This window comes from Hypomesus transpacificus, chromosome 10 (genome assembly GCF_021917145.1).
Source record: "Hypomesus transpacificus isolate Combined female chromosome 10, fHypTra1, whole genome shotgun sequence".
Classification (NCBI taxonomy): Eukaryota; Metazoa; Chordata; class Actinopteri; order Osmeriformes; family Osmeridae; genus Hypomesus; species Hypomesus transpacificus.
This window is the reverse complement of record NC_061069.1, coordinates 11,619,553-11,640,045: the sequence shown is the minus strand read 5'-3', so window position 1 is coordinate 11,640,045 and position 20,493 is coordinate 11,619,553. Positions and strand designations below refer to the sequence as shown.

The following is a 20,493-nucleotide window of genomic DNA, read 5'->3' as shown; positions in this document are numbered from 1 at the left end:
AAGTAGGGACACAACATAATTTGGCATGGTCGGGAATCGATCCGGCAACCTTCTGATTACTAGCCCGATTCCCTAACCACTCAGCCACCTGACTCCTATGATCATTACATTCATTAGATCAAAGCGTTTCTAAGTGTTTTGCACACTGGCTCATCTTATTTGTGATTTTATGTTAAATTAAAATGTATTTCTTAGTTAATACTGTGTTTCATGCTCAATTACGTTTCAGTTCTGTATCTATGTGTTAATGTTATTTAATTAACGCTGCGTAGCTTGCTGTGGCTATGCTGTTTCCCAAGCACTAGGGGGCAGCATTTCATTTCCACTTCTAGAATTAAGAGTACAAAGAGGTAATTAATAATATCCTCATGTATTCTCCTTTCAACCATAACCACTCACTAGGACACAGTTGATTTCTATATTTTATTGCAATGATAACATACAGATATACTTCCATCCGATTAATTAAATTATACTTCAATATTGCATGGGACAGTCCTCAAAATGATATTGATGCCAACATGGACAACTAAGGTAGCTGAAAACAGTTGACCAGATGAAACGTGACGGTAATTTTCTATTCATTTTAATTCCAGAAAAGCAGCATAGAGAATAATACACCCATATACAACAGACTGATACTGTGCAACACTTTCTGCCGAATATTTAGAAACTACAGACAACTGTCTCTCTCCAAAAGACAGACAGAGAAATGTATCACCTGGTTTAGGACAACGCTGACACTAGAGGAAAAAGAAAAATCAAAGGAAGCTACATATTGTACAACTGTAAGTACCCGTCCCTCAGGTTAGGCAGGTGACTAGGGGGACCAGGCGAGGGGGACCAGAGTTGGGGGATCAAGCTGGAGAGAAGCTACCGAGATCAACGAGCTCTTCCAATGAAGAAAAACAACAGAGAGCGGTCGATGAGTTTGGAGACGTTTGATTCATCGTGTGCAGGTCTGGGATGTCAATCACACTGGATGCAACAGAGCACTTGTAAACTTGACAACAATGTGTGTGTGTGGCTGCATTATACTGTACTGGTTGTGTAGAACAGTACGTTTCTCAACTATAGTTAACGAGTCGTGCGTGGACTCTAAAGTAAGCCCCCATATGGAAAAACTAGCTGCATACCATTACTCATTCCACACTTTCAACAATATTAATGAAAGATGAATAGAATTCAACTAAAATGATTCAACTTCAGCCTGAGCTTGCTAGGAGGTCCCCACAACAATCTCTGGACAGTTTTCCTATTTGTGATACTACAGAACATACAAAGAGAATGATGGGAAAGCATCACATTGAAATAAACAAAGTGAAAATGACAACACCATAAACTAGGATACTGTTCATGTTGAACAAGTTGGTTTATAATTTCTTGGACTGTTAAGTATGTATACCTATATTCGATATATATCAATAGAATCCATATATAAATGATACACTTTTCTTTGCTTAAATATTGTCCTCATTATGAGTAAAACAAGTATCTAAAACGACTCTAAACAAAGTAATGCAGACCTACCATTGGCCGGTGTCAAACCCTGGCCTTATTTAGAATGCTGACCCACTGCCCCATTGGTCTCAAATGGATGTGGAGTCTCAAGTCATTTACTGGGAACTCAATACCAGTGATCCCTTCTGACTAGAATACCAACGAAGGCGAAGCAACAAAAGCAGGGATGGCGATGGAATGGAACACGCCTACGGCTTCCTCAACTGAACCTGTGGGAACATCCGAGCGAGTCCTGTCTGCTTTGCATGGCTTGTTGAATACAGGAAACGGAATCCACCCCAGGACATTGTTTTGGTAAGAGCCTAAACTCAACAATTAGATACTACAACTGTGCTGGGTTTGGAATTTGACACTATGATTTACAAAAACGAACAAATGTACCAAAGTGCCTTGCTTACAATTGTCTTCCTATGTGAAAACAGCATGCATGAAATCAGTTTGGAGTTTGGCACTAGTATTCATTTCATGTTTGAGGTCTGAGTCTATGAGTAAATAGAAAAACAAAGCTTGAACGGTACCTTTTCCACCTCCATTTATATGCTGTTGATAAGATTTTTTTAACTCAAAAACATACTCTGGCCTGCGTAGACTAAACGCATGGCTGTCAGCCATTGTTCTGAGAGTGTACACAACTGCACTATAATCATCAACAACGACACAGGCCATCACTTCCTGGTAGAAACAGGAAGTGACCACGGCTGCCCGGTGGTCACTTAGTCACATTTAGCCCATGCATACTACCAACACTGGGGGGGAAGGGTAAACTATAGGGTTTGGTCCATCCAGGTTAGTGAATTATTGGTCAGTTATATTACATGTTATCAGGGCCTGAGACTGAGAGAACTGCCAAGATGAGCAGTGTGTGTGGCTCTGGACACAGTCACTCAGAGCAGCTGTGTGGCTCCAGACACAGTCACTCAGAGCAGCTGTGTAGCTCCAGACACAGTCACTCAGAGCAGCTGTGTAGCTCTGGACACAGTCACTCAAACACTTTGCTCGCCCTTACCTTGATTGTACCAATCACACAGACTCTTTTGCAAAGAAAACTCACAATTTGGAAGGCAAAAAAACAGCCAGTTTCCCCACTGACAGGCAGGACTAAGATGGTCTTGTCCTTGGTCTGTATGGACCGACAGGGGACTTGGCGTGGCATACAAAATGTTAAAAAGATGACAAGAAAACCTAGACACACAACAGAACAGGTAAACTAGTCATGTTAACATGACATGGGTGAACAAACTCGAACCAGCATCATAAAAGGAGGGTGGGATCACATGGATAGAACTAAACTAATGGGTGACAACTCTGTTAGAAGTTTTTACATTGCATTTTATCTCTCTCTTTTAAATAAAAAAGGGATTTCCGATCTACAATAAGGCTTTTTTTCATCTTTTCCATTGTCATAGCTTTTCTGTTGTTTCTTTTCACGGTTGTCCATATCCAGAGGGGGTATCTGTATTCTGGAGTGGAAGATCTCAACAGACAGATGGGAGCCTCTGCTTATACATGGTAAGAAGTACTGTAGAAGATCCTGGGACCACAGGGAAGGTGGGTGGTGGGGGTGGGGGGGGGGCGAGGTTGGGATGAAATGTTTATGTTTGACCGGAGGGGGGCTTGGTCTCAGACTCTCCCTGCTGTTCCTCCTCCTCCTCCCCCCCTTCTCCCTCCTCCTCCTCCTCCTCCTCCTCCTCTCCCTCCTCCTCCCCCCCTGTATGCTGCTCCAGCTCTTCTCTGGTGATCATCTCAAAGTCATTCCCGTTGCTGTGCTGGGATCCCTCATCCTCCGGCCGGTCGCTGTCCGTGTCCGACGGACGCTCCGCCCCCGGCGCCTCCGGCCCCGCCTCCTCCTCCGGCCCTGCCTCCTTGCTCTCGTCCTCCTCCTCCTCGTCTTCCTCCTCCTCGTCTCCGTCCTTCTTCTCGCTGTCGGACTTCTCCTCGCTGTCGGACCTGTGCGCCGCCGGGGCCGCGGTGCTCTCCGATTGGCCGTCCTTGCTGGCCTTGCCGCCGTCGTCGTCCCCCTTGCCTTCCCCGCCCTTCTTGGCGGCGCCGCGCGGGCCCTTGTAGTCGTGTGTGTAGAGCGGCCGGAACGAGTCGATGAAGCCCACGTCGGCCGTGAGGTTGGGCAGGAACCAGAAGTGGTGGCGCCCGCCCGTCACCAGCCAGATGAGCAAGAACAGGATGCAGCGAGCTGACGAGAGACAGGAAGTGACACGGGGTCGGGTTTCAGTCTAAAAGCATCCTGCCACCTGCGACAATCTCATTAAAAGCACCCTTCCTGAAGTTGTATGATTGATCTGTTGGCTGAGTGGAACAGGGAGGAAGAGATGGTGGATGGTGGGAGGGTGTGCGTGCTTCTTACCAACAGCTAGCAGCAGTATACTGGCAACGAAGCATCCAGCCGCTACGCTCAAGTAGTACACACCCACCCGCATCTCCGCAGGCCACAGAGGGAACAGAGTGGCCGCGATCACTGCAATTACTGTCAACACACACAACAGTGTCCCCCCCAGAGAGCCTGAGTCATGTCTATGGAACCTGATCACATCAAATATATTCTTATCAACAGCTAGAAAGGCGATGTGTTCTCAGTGTATAATTATAATCCGTCTCTCACCCAGTATGAGGCCCATGGCGAAGGTTTTGAAATGGACCGGATCATAGATCCAGACATACACCTGCCGAGAGGACAATCAGTCTTGATTATCGCATCATCCTGTTCTACACACTATAATAATATCTATGATATATCATCTCTACATACTCCATATTATACTATGGAGTATATCTATACTGTCAAACGTTTGGGAAGAAGAGCAGTGAACACGTATGTGAGGGGAGGAGAGTCTCTTCATGTTGTGTTGTCCCCTCGTGGCATCTCACTGACATGGTCTGCTGCCACACCTGCCGTCTGGCCTCTGCCTCACTGCTGCCTCCATCTGCCTCACTGCTGCCTCACTGCTGCCTCCATCTGCCTCACTGCTGCCTCAATCTGCCTCCATCTGCCTCACTGCTGCCTCAATCTGCCTCACTGCTGCCTCCATCTGCCTCACTGCTGCCTCCATCTGCCTCACTGCTGCCTCCATCTGCCTCACTGCTGCCTCCATCTGCCTCACTGCTGCCTCCATCTGCCTCACTGCTGCCTCCATCTGCCTCACTGCTGCCTCCATATGCCTCCGCCTCACTGCTGCCTCTGCCTCACTCACCTCGTTACCATCGAGGAAGAGCTGGTCGTCATGAGGCTCCAGCTTGAACTTCTTCTTCACGTCTTTCTTCTTCTTTGGTGTTCCAGGGCTATCATCCTGCGCACACACACACACACACATTCATTTGCTGAATGTCAAGTCAAGCAGTGTCTTGCTGTCATCTACGATAACAAACTTGTGATGTATCCTAAGGTAGCTGACGTCATGTCAACATTGTTCCGATGCAGAGCTGTGAGGAGCAGCAGAGAGGATGCACTGACGTCACCACTGCCGAGACAAGAACTTTGGAAAGACAACAGCTTACACTTTTCTCCTTCTTTGAGTCGGAAACCTCTGGATCCTTCTTCTTCTCCTTCTCCTTCTTGCCCTTCTTCTCCTCCTCTCTGCCACTGTCGCTTTTGGCCTTCTCTTTCTCTTTCTCCTTTTCTTTCTCCTTCTTGGTGTCTTTCTCTGGCTTCTTCTTCATCACTTTCAGAGCTCGATGGTAAAACTGTTTTTTCAGCAGTCTAGACGGGAGACAGGGACGGTGTGAATTTGCACAGCTCAACAACACAGAGAGACACAGATAGATACAGACAAGGGTGAGAGAGCGAAAAGGGCACGCGAAAGGGCGAGAGACAGAAAGGGAGATAAAGAAAGGGACGTAGAGAGCAACGGAGATAGAGGGATAAAAAGGGAGAGCGAGAGAGAGAGAGTGAGAGAGAGAGGCACCTGTTGCAGTAGTCCACTACAGACTCCCTGGTGGTGAACACAGCCTCATCCCCTTTTTGGCCTTGGCCCATTTAGAGTCCAGGAGACAGTCCACTGCCTTGGAAGCTAACACACACATACACACACACGTTACTTCAACCCATAAGGAACAGTAGGCCACCATGCTACAGTGATGATCTGGCCTCGTGGGAGGATGTTTCAGTGTGTACAGAAGATCAACAGGCCAGTTCCACAGCTGACTAAATACCCACGGCTGCAGTCCAAAGAGCATATTTCTGCTGGCCAAACACCTACAGGGGCCAACATTACTGGTCAAGTGTAAACACCATGACTACTACTGCTAGGAATACAAGCAAGACAAGCATTGCCTGCAATATCAGGACACTCTGAACTGCAATGCTACGATGCGTCAGTCGTGCAGGGCCTCAGAATGTCACAGGTCCCAGAATGGTGTCAGAGACGGTTAGCGAGAGGAGAGGTGCAGAGAGGATGCTGACCGATGAAGTAGTCCACCCTGTGGCCCATCATGTTGGTGGACTTGGTGGGGCAGTTGAAGCGGAGGTACTTGGCCACTGCCTTCTCCTCCTTGGATGGCTCACTCACCTCCTGAAACACACACACACACACACGTGTACACACACACAGTTACACAGAGCGTACCATATTGAACATACATACCATACTCCACACTGGAAGTGACACACAATGAGATCCTTACACTATGAGATCCCTTGGGATGGACAGAACAAACGTCTTTCGTCCAATCAACTTACAGACGACTCCTACGAAGCTGCTTTCACAGCTTTGCACATCCAAGTCTCCCAGTTATATTTAGGATGACACAGACAGCCAGGAGGTCAAGAAACCAGGGATCCATGAATTGGTAAATCTACGGTACATATCGCAGGCTTATGTGTATAGATGACAGTGACACACCACCTAGCCCCCTTCCTGAGCCCAGCGGACCTGCGTAGACCCTCGGCACCCTGGGTCTCACTGCGTCTCTGGCCCAAGCCACTGGACTGAATGCCAACATGAAGGGAATTAAAACATCAGCACAATGGGAGCCAATGCTGCTGTCCTCCAGCCCAGCTGGCTCTGACAACACACACACACACACACACCCACGCACACCCAGTGTGATGATGTGCCTTGAAGCAGGGCTTTGTTAAGGTAGGGCTATCAGTCACTCTTCCAGGCTATATGAGATCCTACGACAGACATCCAGAGACTCCCCCTCCCCGACAGAGGGGCTGGGCTTGCACCCTGGCTCAGTCATGTATGGAGGGACTGTTACACTGGCCAACACCAACAGACCTCTGGCTCTCTCTCTCTGTCCCCACACACAGAGAAAGATATCAAGAACATGACCCAGGCTGCCGGCAAACTCATTCCTCTGCTTGTGCCAGGCATTGTGGTGTCAGAACGTACTATCTGATTGGATGTAAAAAATGTATCCCATGAACAAAAGATGCTTGATATTGTGCTGCTAAATTGATATTGAAGATTATTATCAAGATCTAACTAATAACCCCAAATCTGATCACAAAGAAACACGTCTTCAGTGACGTGGGGCTAGCTAAGGAAAGAAAGGAGGGGGAATTGAATTCCATTGGTTGCATAATGACCTGTTCTGTTCTGGGAAGTGTTCAGTTAGAGAAGAGATATGAGGATGCCCTATTGACATTTTATTATACGAACCCGCGGCATTATGCAACTGCACAATTGAACTTCTAGCAACAGAGATGTCATAATGTCACACGATCGAATAGCGGCATGTCTATCCCTACTATTTGCATAACTGACCAACGAACATACACAACGTAGGCATTGGTAGCTTGCTCTTTAATATATTGAATCAACCAAAAATAGTGTTACTTGCCTTGCCAATTTCAATTAGATAATTAGCAAGCTACAACTAGGTAAAGTGCATTTAGTAAATTCCAGATTTGAGTAGATTAGTCACCATTGATGTTGGCAGTTCAAGATATCAAACTACTGTTGCTAACACTGCAGCTGCCAACGCAAGTTAGCTAGGTTAGCTTCGTATGTTTTTAATCAATAGTAGGCTCAAACGTTAGTTTAACGTAGTTATTAAACAATTGACTTGATAGCCACGTAAAATGCTAAAATTAAATAGTCAACTAGCCACATAGCTAGATACTAGCTAATAGTTAGATACTTGATTTTCTGTCTGGTCATATCCACTGCATCAGTTCACCAGTGATTCCCAGTATTGACCAGTTGTACAAAATTGAAATATTATATTCTGTTCCGTGATCAAAGGCATTTTTCTAAACGAGGTACATCTAACGGAAAAAACGTTTTCCCCTTCCGGGTGGTTGTTAAAAAATGTTACCTGAATTCGTTTCTTTTGCCTTCTACGCTCCGCCATGATCCTCCAGCTCACTCTTCGTCTGACGTATGAAACACGCGTAACGTCTCTAGCCTCGCGAGAGAAAATAGGCTTCCAGGCAAAACTTTGAACGGTCAGTGATGACAGAAATGCGATATAAAAACTACACTCTGATTGTAGTTATATTACTTTATGTAACTGCATCTTGATGGTTCTATTTATTTTGTGTAATTTATGTTCTAAATAGTTATTCTTTTGGAAGTATATGTCAGGGGAATACTGTCATAGCCATAAAACAAGCATAATTTCAGATTTATATCAGACTTTATTCTCATTACAAAATATTTTACAAAACATTTTCAGCATTCATAATAATTCATTTTTAGATTACTTTCTTCTTCAGTCATTTTGAGCTGCTCTACACTTTTAAAAGTCTTTATTGTGTTTTAAAACATGGTAAAAAAGAAAAGAAAAAAAGGAAGAAAGAAAAAGAACATAACAGAATTAAGTGTTTGGAACTGAATTCCAAACACTTAAAAATGCGTTATACACACTATAAAACCGAACAGCTCGTATGAGGCAGACAGTTAGCAGCTTTAAACTGGTCTTGGGGCTGAAACACTTCATATGTCCATTGTGACCATGTATCCTCCATGTTGCTTAGACAGTCTCACTGTTGGCAGAAGGGGGAGACAGGTTCTCTGATTCAGGGAGTTGCTCTGTAGGTTTCAGGACCTCTGTGTCCCTCGTGCAAGGACTTCCCATCATCTCGACACTGTTGCAGTTGGCAGGAGAGCTGATCTCTGAGGACCTATCTCCTGTCTTCTCGGTGGTTGCCTGCAGGGCGGCGGCAGAGAGCGGCAGGTTCATCATGTAAAACATGTTTCCCAGTCGGCGAGACACCTTGTGGGGAAAAGAGTGCAAGGGGGCATGCATTACAAATGGCTAATATGGACATCTCTGCTCTCACATAGCAGAATAAAGTGAAATAATGCACATGGGTGTTGATGGGTCACTGAAAGGCAACTGTCACTTGCAACTGTGAGTATGTGTGTGAGTGAGTGAGTGAGTGAGTGAGTGAGTGTGTGTGTGTGTGTGTGTGTGTGTGTGTGAGTGTGAGTGAATGTGTGAGTGGGTGTGTGTGTGTGAGTGACTGCTGTGTGAGTGTGAGTATGTGTGTGTGTGTATCATGGGAGTCAGGTGGCTGAGCGGTTAGGGAATCGGGCTAGTAATCAGCAGGTTGCCGGATTGATTCCCGGCCGCGCAAAATGACGTTGTGTCCTTGGGCAAGGCACTTCGCCCTTCTTTCCCCCGGGGAACATCCCTGTACTTACTGTAAGTCGCTCTGGATAAGACTGTCTGCTAAATGACTAAATGTAAATGTAAATCATACCTGTGATCGTATCTTGAGGGCAGGTCCCAGCTTCAGACCCAGCGTATCCAGCAGGTGTTCCTCTGTCAGGAGTGGCAGAGTCTCTCCATCTATCATGTGGTCCTTGAATGTCTGTGGAGAATAATTATCCCAGATTAACAGATTAGCTGGAGTGTTGGATTATCCGGCACTTCACCCTTCTCGGCAGGCGTAGAAGCAAGTAGGCCACTGACCTGAGCATATTCGGAGCAACTGGGTATGTTATGGATGAAGGTGTAAACATCCTCCATCGTCCACTTCCTGATGTCTTCCAGTGAGGAAACATCATCTCCGTTGAGAAAGAGATTGGGTGGTACTGATCAAAAAAATAAAAAATAAATAATAATAATTAACACACATGTTCTAATGGAATGTAGCTGCTTGTGAACTGTGATGTTAGTATTGTTCATTCATGAATGAATGAAACAACTTAACACATTCATTCACCCATTCATATACATTATGAATTTAGTGCCTGAAAGGGCTTTGAAAGATTTTAAATGCACCTGTTGGAAGTAACCCGTTGCCTGGGACTGGGAACATGTAAGGCATCCCAGCCAAGGGTCCAGCAGCACACATGAACTTCTCCTGGAAAGCTGAGCATTGACTGGGCAAGTCTTTCTCACTGGCACCACTGTTGCAGTTGGGCAAGTCGGAGCAGCCCTCCTGACTCTTCCGCAGGGCATGCTCCGCCTCCTTGTAGTTCTTTCTGCTTCCTGTCGAGTGCTCGGTGTCCATTTTGGTTTGAGTCTTGCTGCTTGCTGCCTCCACTCCATTGTCCCCTTTCCCCTCCGCCTCCTTCTCCTCCCCAGAAGCAGCCCCAGGACTCTGCTCCATACTCTTGTCCTCTGATTGGCTCTTCGGCCCGGTCATGTGATTCTCTGTGCTCTTCTGATTGGCCGCCCTCCTTCCTACCCTTCGGCCCCTCTCCCTCTGCAGAGAGCTGATTGGTGGGTAGGGGCTGGAGGACATAAGAAGGCTGTTGGTCTGCAGGTCCTCCAGGGTGGTTCGGTGGACGAAGACGTCGTGGCCGTCGGGGAGGCGCTGACGTCCTCTGAACGCCATGGGGTTAGACTGGTACAGCTGGGTCTCCAGCCCCATCAGGCCCTTCTGGTGGGCGTTCTCCATCTCCTTCTGGTGCAGGATGGCATTCATCTCCATTCTAAAGAAGAATGAGAACAATAAGATTGTTAGATTATTTGTTTTTCACATGACGGTAAGACCATTAAGAATCTCTGTGTGTACAAGTGTGACAAATGTGTTCAAACGTTGTGAAGTGATTCTTTGGAAAGGATGCTGGATAGCTTCAGGGGCTTTGTATTGAGTGATAAACTGTGTTTTGTGAGACGCCATCGTGACCGTACCTGGCAATGTTCTGCTTGTGAATAAGTTCCTGACGTCGAGCGACTGTTTCCATGGGCTCTGCGGGCAGGAAGCCGTATCCTGCTGGGCGTTCACACAGACAGAGAAGGACGAGCAGGGGACACGAAGAGAAAAACAGCAAAAAGATATCGTCAATAAAGCCATTTAACTCCCAGCAGTTTAATTACATATGTTTTACTCCGAACGTAGACATCATAGCATGTTATCAATGTGCGAGTAGAGACCATAATCAACAACCTCACAAGTCAAGTCTGGATTGTTATGTAGCAAATAGTGAATGTCTCCCCCCCCCCACAACAGATACATGAGTATCTGATTTACCCGCTCCAGGAAAGCCCCTCCCTGGCATGATGTTGGCGTGTGGCTGTAGGGGGGGGCCGAGGTGTGCCCCCATGTGCATCTGCCTGGCATCGGAAGATACCATCTCAGAGGGGGGGCCCAGTTCTCTGAGAAGAGAGAAAGAAATGGAAAAACAGTCAAGCCGAATCAATGCGTTGCGAATGAAAAAGTCATTGCAGTCTTGCTCTCCCTAGGTGACATTGTGCTGATGGATCCAGTGACATTGTGCTGATGGATCCAATGACATTGTGCTGATGGATCCAGTGACATTGTGCTTTTTGTGACAGTTGGTTAGAACGCACCTCTCCATGAAGCGAGGTTCGAACTGCCTCTGCTGCCCCTGGGTCAGAATCTGAGGTGCCATGGCCATCTGGTTCCTCATCATCATCTCTTGTCTCTGTCTCAGCTCTGCAGGATAACGGAACACACAGCCACCATCACTGCCGGCCCACAAACACCATGGACGTTCAAGGATGAACGTGAACAAGAATATTCTAGAATGTTGGATGTAAGGTACTTTTACAGCACTCCTTTTGTGTTGTTCTACCGTAGATAGGAGCTTACAGAAACAAAATAGTTTATCAACACCTACAGTTTTTTAGCAAACCGTGAATCTTAGTTTAGTTGTTCGGAACAAGTAATTTTCAAAAAAGACATTTCAAAGACACATTTGGTCGTGAAAAGTTGACATATTAGTGAGGTTTGAATGACGGATCCTGTTACCTCCAGCAGACATCCCATTGACCAGGCGGGTACCAGTGCTTCTCCTCCAGTGCCCCCTGTTCCCCAAGCGCTGACATTTTCCTCAGCTGCTCCCTCGGGGTCATGACACAATCTGTCTCTTCCAGAAAGCCTGTCTTCCTGTAAAGGAGGGACAACCAAGAGGTAAAGCTATTGTCTCAATGAAACACACGTTAAATACAACGTGTGGAAGTTGTGGATGCTCCCTGAAGCCACATTTAAAAGGCTTGTTGTGTTTACATGTGACCAACAGGTGGCGCCCTTGATCTAAACTGCAGCGTGGCCATGACACCAAAGACATGCGCTCAGAATCGCTATTAATTGTTTTGTTGTGTTTTATTGAGAAGACACGAGACATGATCTTAGTTTCAGCCATGTAGTTTTATCTTCTCTTCGACCCTCCCCCGCAGCCCCCACATTACATTTAAGCTTCTGGGTTGCAATAGGTGGGTATTTTATTACATATCATGACATTAATAACCCTGCAATTAAACAGTTTGTTTTATAGTTTTATAAATTAGAAGTAGTACATCCTACACACGAGCAGTCCACCTGACTGGAATGCACCACACATTCCACACTTAATGGCCGGGTTTCCCAGATTCGTTAAGAAGCTCTTAACGCAAAAATGATTTTAGCGTTAAGAGCTTCTTAACGAATCTGGGAAACCCGGCCAATTTCTTCAGACATAGTCATTGACTGGCACATCATTACATGCATATGTAGCCCAGCTATACTTTCCACTGGGTTACACACATCTAATTGATCTAGATACTTCCTCTTTACACTCGATAAATCCCTTTACAATATGGAAAATAATCCTGGATGGATAATCTGAGACTAATAATCTGGGGTCAATCAGACCTCACATTTAAACAGGGTAGGAATGTGTCTACTTTAGCACATGGCACTTGAGCGTCAGCCCCTTCCTCCTGCCCATGCCTGCCCTCCCCCCACCACCATCCCAAACATGGCCATAAGATTTGCACTAGCCTTGTTGCATTATCCACAGCACCCTAAGGTTCCCATTAGAAACCAATCTAATCCAAAGGCTGTAATCCTCCTGTTAGTCCAGCAGTCTGCCGGTAACATCTGCTGACCCGTGTATGTATGGGCCCTGCTGGCCTTCCCACCCCATCCCACCTCCCAGGGCTACCTCAGGATCCTATTAGCTAAATCCTGGCTATACAGCACTTTAAAGGGATGTGTTGGAGGTAATCCGGGCGTTTAGAGTTTTACCCTCAGCAAACCTTGCCTGTAAGCATCATGGACAATGCACCCTAAGTGCTAATCCTATTAGCCTCCATTAGCCCCAGAGATGTCCTAAAAACACCTTGCGGATAAATCTGGGACGCAATCGGATTACGTTAAAATATGTGGCACACGCAAACACCCAGCCTGTCACCAATGTCACAACACCACTGTCAGCAAATACGTTGGTAACAGACACAGTAAGAAGATCTATGGTAGAAAATTCAGGAAGCAGATGGATGTGTCTCATGCTGATACTACAACAAGCGTTGAATTATACAATACATTTAAACAAAATATTTTCATCTGTGAGACACTGTTCAAGACGTAAAGGATATCGTTTTGTGAGTGTGTTAATATGGACAAAGTCAACCTCAGTAATAAATCATACAAGCAGGAAGAGTGGCTTCCACAAACTTGACACAGGCTGCAATGCTTTTCTTATCATTGGCCTGACCTTCCATCGGAGCTAAAAACATCTGTCAATCATCAAAATACCTCTATTCTTAATGTTTTGCACTGTGTTTTTCATTAGATATAGCTGACCGGTATATTATTGTGGCCTTGTTGTGGTTTGATAAGGTTTAAAAGAATAGTTAGGTTTAAAAGTTCATTAAACAAAATTAGCTTGGAGTTATCTGTTGTTGTCATTTGCTTATTTTTATAGTTGCCTTCAAACCATGATACAAGTAATATTACACAAAGATGGATTGTTAAACTAGCCTTTCTTTGTCCACTTTTAACTTTTTTTAAATGGTTAAATTCAGTCTCATTCCACTTGTGCTTCACATTCTGGTAAAAAAAAAAATCAGATGGTAACGTAACTAAATGAAAACAAATGAAATATCTGGTTTCAGCATCTGAAAGTTCTCACACCACAAATGAACACCAAATTGGCGGACACCACATAACGGATTGGCTACACGGATTTGCGGCCTGCCTGGTTAATCTTATTACAAGAATGAATTAAGGGAAAATTGCTGACGACTTACAGTACATGAAGCCTTGAGGTCATAACAGACATACAGAGTAATTGTCTAGCCTGTATAATCCTCCCCTTTACAACACACCAATGCTAGTCTTTCTGAGACAACGGTTTTAGCCACTTTCAAGTTCCAATAAACTGAATAATATATTATCAGGAGGCAAGCTGTTCCGTGTATATATAAATATATAAAAAAATGTTTTTAAGGTTGACCATTTGCAGAAACACTTACAATAATAACATCTAAAATAACATCTAACAAGCTAAATATTGTTATTGTGAACACCCAATGCCAGATTTGAAATGTATTTATTTTAGGGTAGACTAAATTATCTACATGGCAAAGATATATTTCATCATGAAAATGCAATACTTGTACTTGTATTGTAAAGTACTAAAGTCAAAGTACACACTCTCTTCTCATTTGTTTTAATTATTATGTTGTCATGGAAATAGCATGAAATAAACATAGGAAATATAGGCCATGTTTTCCTGAAGGAGGATCTACTGTACTAGTCCAAACACTAAGGAAATTGTGAATTAATCTTAAAAATATATAATTTTCCATTACAGGACAAGCATTAATTCCTGTATGTATGATGACCATCATGTTCAATGACTGATTATTCAGATAGGTGCTTTTCCTAAATTCTAAATCACATGCATTCAATGTGATTTAAAGGAACAAAAACACAATGCCCGAGTTGCATCAGAATTTTGTATGAATGAACCAACCTACCAACCTACCAACCTACCAACCTACCAACCAACCAACCAACCAACCAACCTACCAACCTACCAACCAACCAACCAACCAACCAACCAACCAACCAGTTAAACACAATCAAATGATGCATACAAGAGTAGATTGAAGTTTATTGGACTCACCTTCAACTTCTGGCCAAAGCAAAGCACTTGGTCCCAAGTGAGCAAACAAAATAGCTGAATGAAATGCTTATTCAAAGCCAGGGGGAAACCTTGACCTCACTGACACTTAGGTTCTCCCAGTCTCTGTCGAACTTTCCTCGAACTGTCGAACAGTTCTCTGGTATTGATTGGCTTTCCTCCGACCACCAACTGTACAAACACACAGTGCCAACAGCCTTAACCAAAAAAGACCTTTAAATACAGATTGATTTCATCTCTATTAGCTGCCTTTATCTCCTCAGTTAAGCCCTCCCTTTCCTGACATCACTGTGATCTCCTGTCCAACTGCTCGCTGGACCCCGCACTAAAGTGTAATTACTGCAGGAGTAGTGGCCTAAGCATGGAGGCTAACCCTCTTTCAACATTTACCTCACTAATCCCTTGTTAGCACTTTAGGCCGTGGTTAAGACACCTAAATGCTCAGCTTCCTTTTCCGATGGCAAAAAGAAGACTCCGACCAGAGGATAGCCACATACAGAGAGGCAATGGGGGGTGCCTCAGGATGGGGAGTGGTGGGGTCGGCTGGTGAGCGGTGGGGTTTGGACTGGGGGGGTCAATGGGGACTGGGGGGGTCAGTGGGGAGTGGGAGGGTTGGGTGGGGACTCGGGGGGTCAGTGGGGAGTGGGGGGGTCAGTGGGGAGTGTGGGGGGGGGGTTGGCTGGGGAATGGGGGTGTTAGTGGGGAGTGGGGGGGTTGGGTGGGGACTGGGGGGGTCAGTGGGGAGTGTGGGGGGGGGTTGGCTGGGGAATGGGGGTGTTAGTGGGGAGTGGGGGGGTCAGTGGGGACTGGTGGGGTCAGTGGGGACTGGGGGGGTCAGTGGGGAGTGTGGGGGGGGGGGTTGGCTGGGGAATGGGGGTGTTAGTGGGGAGTGGGAGGGTTGGGTGGGGACTGGTCAGTGGGGAGTGGGGGGGTCAGTTTGAGTGGGGGGGGTCAGGTAGGAGTGGGGCGATCAGGTGTGGAGTGGGGGGGTGCAGTTGGGAGTGGGGGGGGGCAGTGGGGAGTGGGGGGGGGCAGGTGGGAGTGGGGGGGGGGCAATGGGGAGTGTGGGGTGGGGTGTGGGGGGAGTGGGGGGGGGGGGGGTGGTAAAGGGGGGCTGACTATAGTTGTTTTGTTTTCATCAGGTGTCTCGTTTGAGTACTCACTTCTTGGACAAAACATGCTAGCTGGTTAATTTGCAAGAAATCCTCCTAAACGTGTTGCCGGGATCATCCTCCCAGACTTCCTAATCTGGCAGTTTGTGCTCACCACATGTTTACAGCAAGGCCTGCAGTTGCTTCAGTTATGTTTTTTTTGTGTGCTTAAAGGATAAAGGGTCTTAGTCTGCATCTAGGTGTGTGGGTTGGGTGGGTTAAGGGTGTTTCTATGCAGGGGCAGACAGGCTACAGTGTGTCTCCCTCGGTCTCTTCCAGCGCGCATGTTACTCCCCTGTGGGGCTAAGCAGGCTCAGGGGTCATTACACTGCTGCTACGCACATCACACACACACACACACACACACACACACACACACCTCTGCTGACCTGACTAAATACACACGCGCGCACGCACACACACCCACGCACACAAACACATATGCGTTATTTCGATTTGGGGTGAATAAATGAAAATAAGTGATTTTTTTTTCAGGCCTACACAACTATATGGAATTGGATCTGAATATTGAATGTTGTTCAAGATTAGTTAGATGGAGAACAACAACCATTCTGTTTCTTCCTTGGGCGCCATGACAACAAACTTAGACAGTATGTCTGCCTGTCTGGACGGTGCACTAGACAGCCATATTGTCAAGACAGTGCTGATTTGAACCCAAAAAGGAAATCTCTAATAAAGGATTTAGCAGTTAAGTGAACTGAGTATTAGGACATTTAAACCGCTAATTTAAGAATCTCCTAGATGTAAGCTTTTTACCGGGGGATTTCTGACCGGCTTGTTTGCACCCAGTATTATGGTGTCACAGTGAGGCGAAGGGATCAGAAGAGGTTTAACCTTAAAAACAGCTCTGCCTATAAATTCCATGGGTAATTTTGGATGTTTTTATTTTTCTCAATTCGACAACTAGTTACTAATGACTGACTAGCTGCAGCTAGATGTTGTTTTGTTGTGCCTTACACCTTCAATTGGTTTCACTTGGATGAATGACTGTCTGGACACTGTGTCAAAGCCTAATCCTGTTTGCAAATGCATACAATAAACAGGCTTTGAGCACGTCACGCCCTGGATAAACCGGTGTTGGACTGTATCTTTTAATTAACTGAATCTCAATTTGAAAGTGAAGGACAACACAAATGTACTAAACAATACTAATATAAAATGCATTCAAAGTAGTTGCAGAGTAATAAAGAAGTAACATCAGGTTTATGACTTCAAAAGGCTGGATGCTTTTAGCCTGGATCTCTTATTTCTGCTGGTGGAAATGTTAATGCTAAAGCTAACCTTTGCTCAAACAAAATGCCATCGACTGTCATAGAATGTCTAGACTATTCTGTAAGTCAAACTTTGTGACAACAAGTCTTTTGGCTTGATGATGGCCCCAGGCACAAAACGAGGTCCATATATAAATGTTTTGTTGTGTTTTCTGTGTTAATATTGAATGCCTGCACAAATCCCGGACCAAAACACCATTAAACACATTTGGGATGAATTCCAGCTCCATCTACAAGCCAGGTCTGACCACCTTGCATCATAGTCCAACCTCCCTAATGCTCTAGTGGCTGAATGGAAGCAAATCCCCTATCTGTGTGTCCATTGGGAGAAGCCTTCCCAGAAAAAGGGAGGGCAGTTTTAGAAACACAGTAGGAACCAACTCCATTTTAATGCACATGATTTTGAAATGAGAGGTTTGAATAGCAGGCGTCCATATGCTGTGCGGTGTCCACACACTGTTGGCCGTATAGGGTGTAGGAGCTGGTCAGTCAAACAGCTAAACTTCAATCGAACTCATAGCGCCATCTAGTGTGCAAACCGTGTGAAGTACACTTCATTGTTTATGTTATCTTGTACTTTATCATGTCCTTGTGAGAAACAGAGCAGCTGTATTTGTGATACAGAGTTTACAAAGTGCCTTGAAACAAACACACCTTGTTATTGGCTAAGTAGCGAGACACCAGGAGTACCCACACTAACCCAAAGAAGATCAACAACATCCATTTCTCTTTTAAAGTTTAGTTTTACGGGCCTATCATGTGACTCCAACGTTTCCTCATGACAGAATGCCAGTTTACACAAGTGCCATCCTCTAATATTTGAACTATGTGAAATGTGAAGATTCAGGAAAACATAAAACACCTCAAATAAGACAGCAGAACACCACTCTCTGTTCCAGTTGAAGTTGTATTGCACAGATGTACACAGACATCACAAGAAACAGCACAAGCACAACCAAGCCGATCAACCACATTGGGTATGCACCACATGTCATACCCATCCATTTGGCTTCTCTAGCCCAGACTAAAGTCAGGAGTCTCTATCACTGAGGCATGCTGCTGCAGATGCTCTGGTCGCCGACCAGGAGCTTGTCACCAGGGATGCCGTGAGACATCAGGATGCTGCGTAGCTCCTCCACGGTGTCAGTGGAGAGGGTCCTCTCTCTGCTCAGGATCCAGGCAAAGTCCACGTGCAGCAGGCCCAGGAAGTCAGTGCAGCCATAGACCAGGGTGTAGCTGTCATAGTCGGTGGACAGCACCCAGTAAGGAGCAGGAGGAGAGCCTGTATGGGGTGGGAGGGTAATCAAAAACCGTGAAGGGGGGGGGGGGTTAGTTTGGCTCCAAAAGAAAAGAGGAATACAGAAATAAAACTTGCTGAACATTTATGGAAATCGTCTGAGATTATTTTGAAATGAAAAAGTATTTTGATTGTAATGTCCCTACCCTCGAAGAAGCTGACTCCTAGCTTTGCAGGCTCTGCAGGGTCCATGGCCATGGCAGAGCCAGAGATGGAATTGATGGTTCCATCATCCCTGACAGAAAGATAATAGAGAGAGCGAGAGAGTAGAAAGAAACAGACAGACAAAGAGAGAGAGAGAGTGACAGAGAGAGAGAGACAGAGAGAGAGAGAGAGAGAGAGAGAGAGAGAGAGAGAGAGAGAGAGAGAGAGAGAGAGAGAGAAAGAGAGAGGGAGAGAGAGAGAGAGAGAGAGAATGACACGGAAAAAGAGAGACAGAGCCAGGGAAAAATAGAAGCACCATCAATGCCTAACCGTGTCTGACAGAAGTCCCTTTTGAGGTCAGTCTACTCACAGCAGCTCCTCGTTCAGAACAGTAACCACTCCAGGGCCCTTCAGGCTGTAGGTGGCCTGGCTGCACTCCCCCTTCTGGAAGACGGCAGGCAGCTTCTGGATCTCATACCACCTGCCCAGGTACTACAGAGGTTAAGAGACAACATGACAATGTTACAGGGTAGAGACTGGTAAAGACAATGTCTGATTTGTACATGGAGATTTGTTTTCATTAAAAGGAGGAGAAGTGGTTAATTGAGAACTACAGATCCCATCAAACCAATAGTACTTTATACTGCTTAGTTAGATAGTCATAGAGTAGTTACCCTGGCAACATCGAAGTTAGCCTGGACGGGAGGGTTGGGGCATTTCCCAGAAACAAAGGTCTGAGCGCTGGCTGCCAAGACGGACAGCAGAGTCAGTGAGAGCACTTGTAGAACCTGCATCTTCTTACTTCAACCTGGAGGAGAGCAATGACACAAAATGTGAACAGAGGTTGAGAGAGAAAGAGAGAGAGACAAAGACAGAGAGGGAAAGAGGGAGAGAGAGAGAGAGAGAGAGAGAGAGAGAGAGAGAGAGAGAGAGAGAGAGAGAGAAAAAATACACCTCGGAGGTGTTGATAGTGTTACGCCCATGGCCTGGTTCCTGTCCCTTTTACACCCCCTGCTGGTTCACCTGTATCATCCTGCCTAGACCCTACACACCTGCCGCCCATTACCTCATCATCCTGCATACTTCAACCCGGCTTTCCAACCACTGCTCGTCAGATCGTTGTCACAGCTACTGTGGTAGTATGCGCTTTTGACCCACAACCATTGCTTTATTCCCTTGCCTTGTGTAAACCTGTTTTTCTTCGCTCATTCACCAAACAAGACCAGAACTCAGGAATACAGCCAATAAATCACCTAAATTGTATCTGTACTGCGTTTGGGTCCTCTCTGTACTACACCGTAACAGATAGAAAGAGAGAGGGACAAAGACAGAGAAAAAGACAGACACAAAAACAAAGAGAGAGAGGAAACTTCTTACCTGCACTTCAAGGTAATGAGATCACTCTGATTTCATTGCTGTTTTAAAGAAAAAACACACTACCTGTTTTTGATTATGCACAACTCAGTCCCGCCCCCTAACCTTTACATCAGGCTATCGCAGAGAGTGGGAGTCGTACTTTGTTTCAAAACATATGTTGCATAATGCATATTTCAAGATTTTCCAATAGTTTAAATCACATTTGGCCATTGATGTAAAGCATGGGTATATTGAGTTTGGCTTATTTACTAACAAAATGAGGGTTAGTAATAAAATACAAAAATGCAGTGCAAACTTGTGTTTTTTTAATATTCAGCAACACCGAGTATTTGTCTTTTGTCTTATTTTGTTTTGTTTCAAATGCAGTATAATACATTTACATTTAGCAGACGCTCTTATCCAGAACGACTTACAGTAAGTACAGG

At 45.5% G+C, this 20,493-nt stretch overlaps 3 protein-coding genes across 3 annotated transcripts; all 3 read right to left on the bottom strand.

Annotated features, from left to right (window-relative positions):
- Positions 1–409: 409 nt before the first annotated feature.
- On the bottom strand, positions 410–7,865 carry sec62 (SEC62 homolog, preprotein translocation factor). The gene is given in 9 exon segments (XM_047028515.1): positions 410–3,709; positions 3,881–4,000; positions 4,136–4,196; positions 4,725–4,820; positions 5,029–5,230; positions 5,436–5,484; positions 5,487–5,540; positions 5,933–6,041; positions 7,795–7,865. Coding segments are annotated over 9 exon segments (1,323 nt in total). The 5' UTR covers positions 7,831–7,865; the 3' UTR covers positions 410–3,113.
- Positions 7,866–8,451: 586 nt separating this feature from the next.
- samd7 (sterile alpha motif domain containing 7) lies at positions 8,452–11,765 on the bottom strand. Its single transcript, XM_047027163.1, is given in 9 exon segments — positions 8,452–8,694; positions 9,185–9,295; positions 9,397–9,518; positions 9,709–10,364; positions 10,567–10,648; positions 10,907–11,031; positions 11,227–11,332; positions 11,648–11,675; positions 11,677–11,765. Coding segments are annotated over 9 exon segments (1,548 nt in total). The 5' UTR covers positions 11,752–11,765.
- A 6,372-nt stretch (positions 11,766–18,137) lies between these two features.
- On the bottom strand, positions 18,138–19,499 carry LOC124473197 (apolipoprotein D-like). Its single transcript, XM_047028534.1, has 4 exons — positions 19,366–19,499; positions 19,062–19,183; positions 18,694–18,782; positions 18,138–18,532 (listed from the first exon to the last, which is right to left on the bottom strand). The coding sequence occupies exons 1-4, from the start codon at positions 19,483–19,485 to the stop codon at positions 18,294–18,296; spliced, it is 570 nt and encodes a 189-aa protein (XP_046884490.1). The 5' UTR covers positions 19,486–19,499; the 3' UTR covers positions 18,138–18,293.
- Between the last annotated feature and the right edge of the window lie 994 nt (positions 19,500–20,493).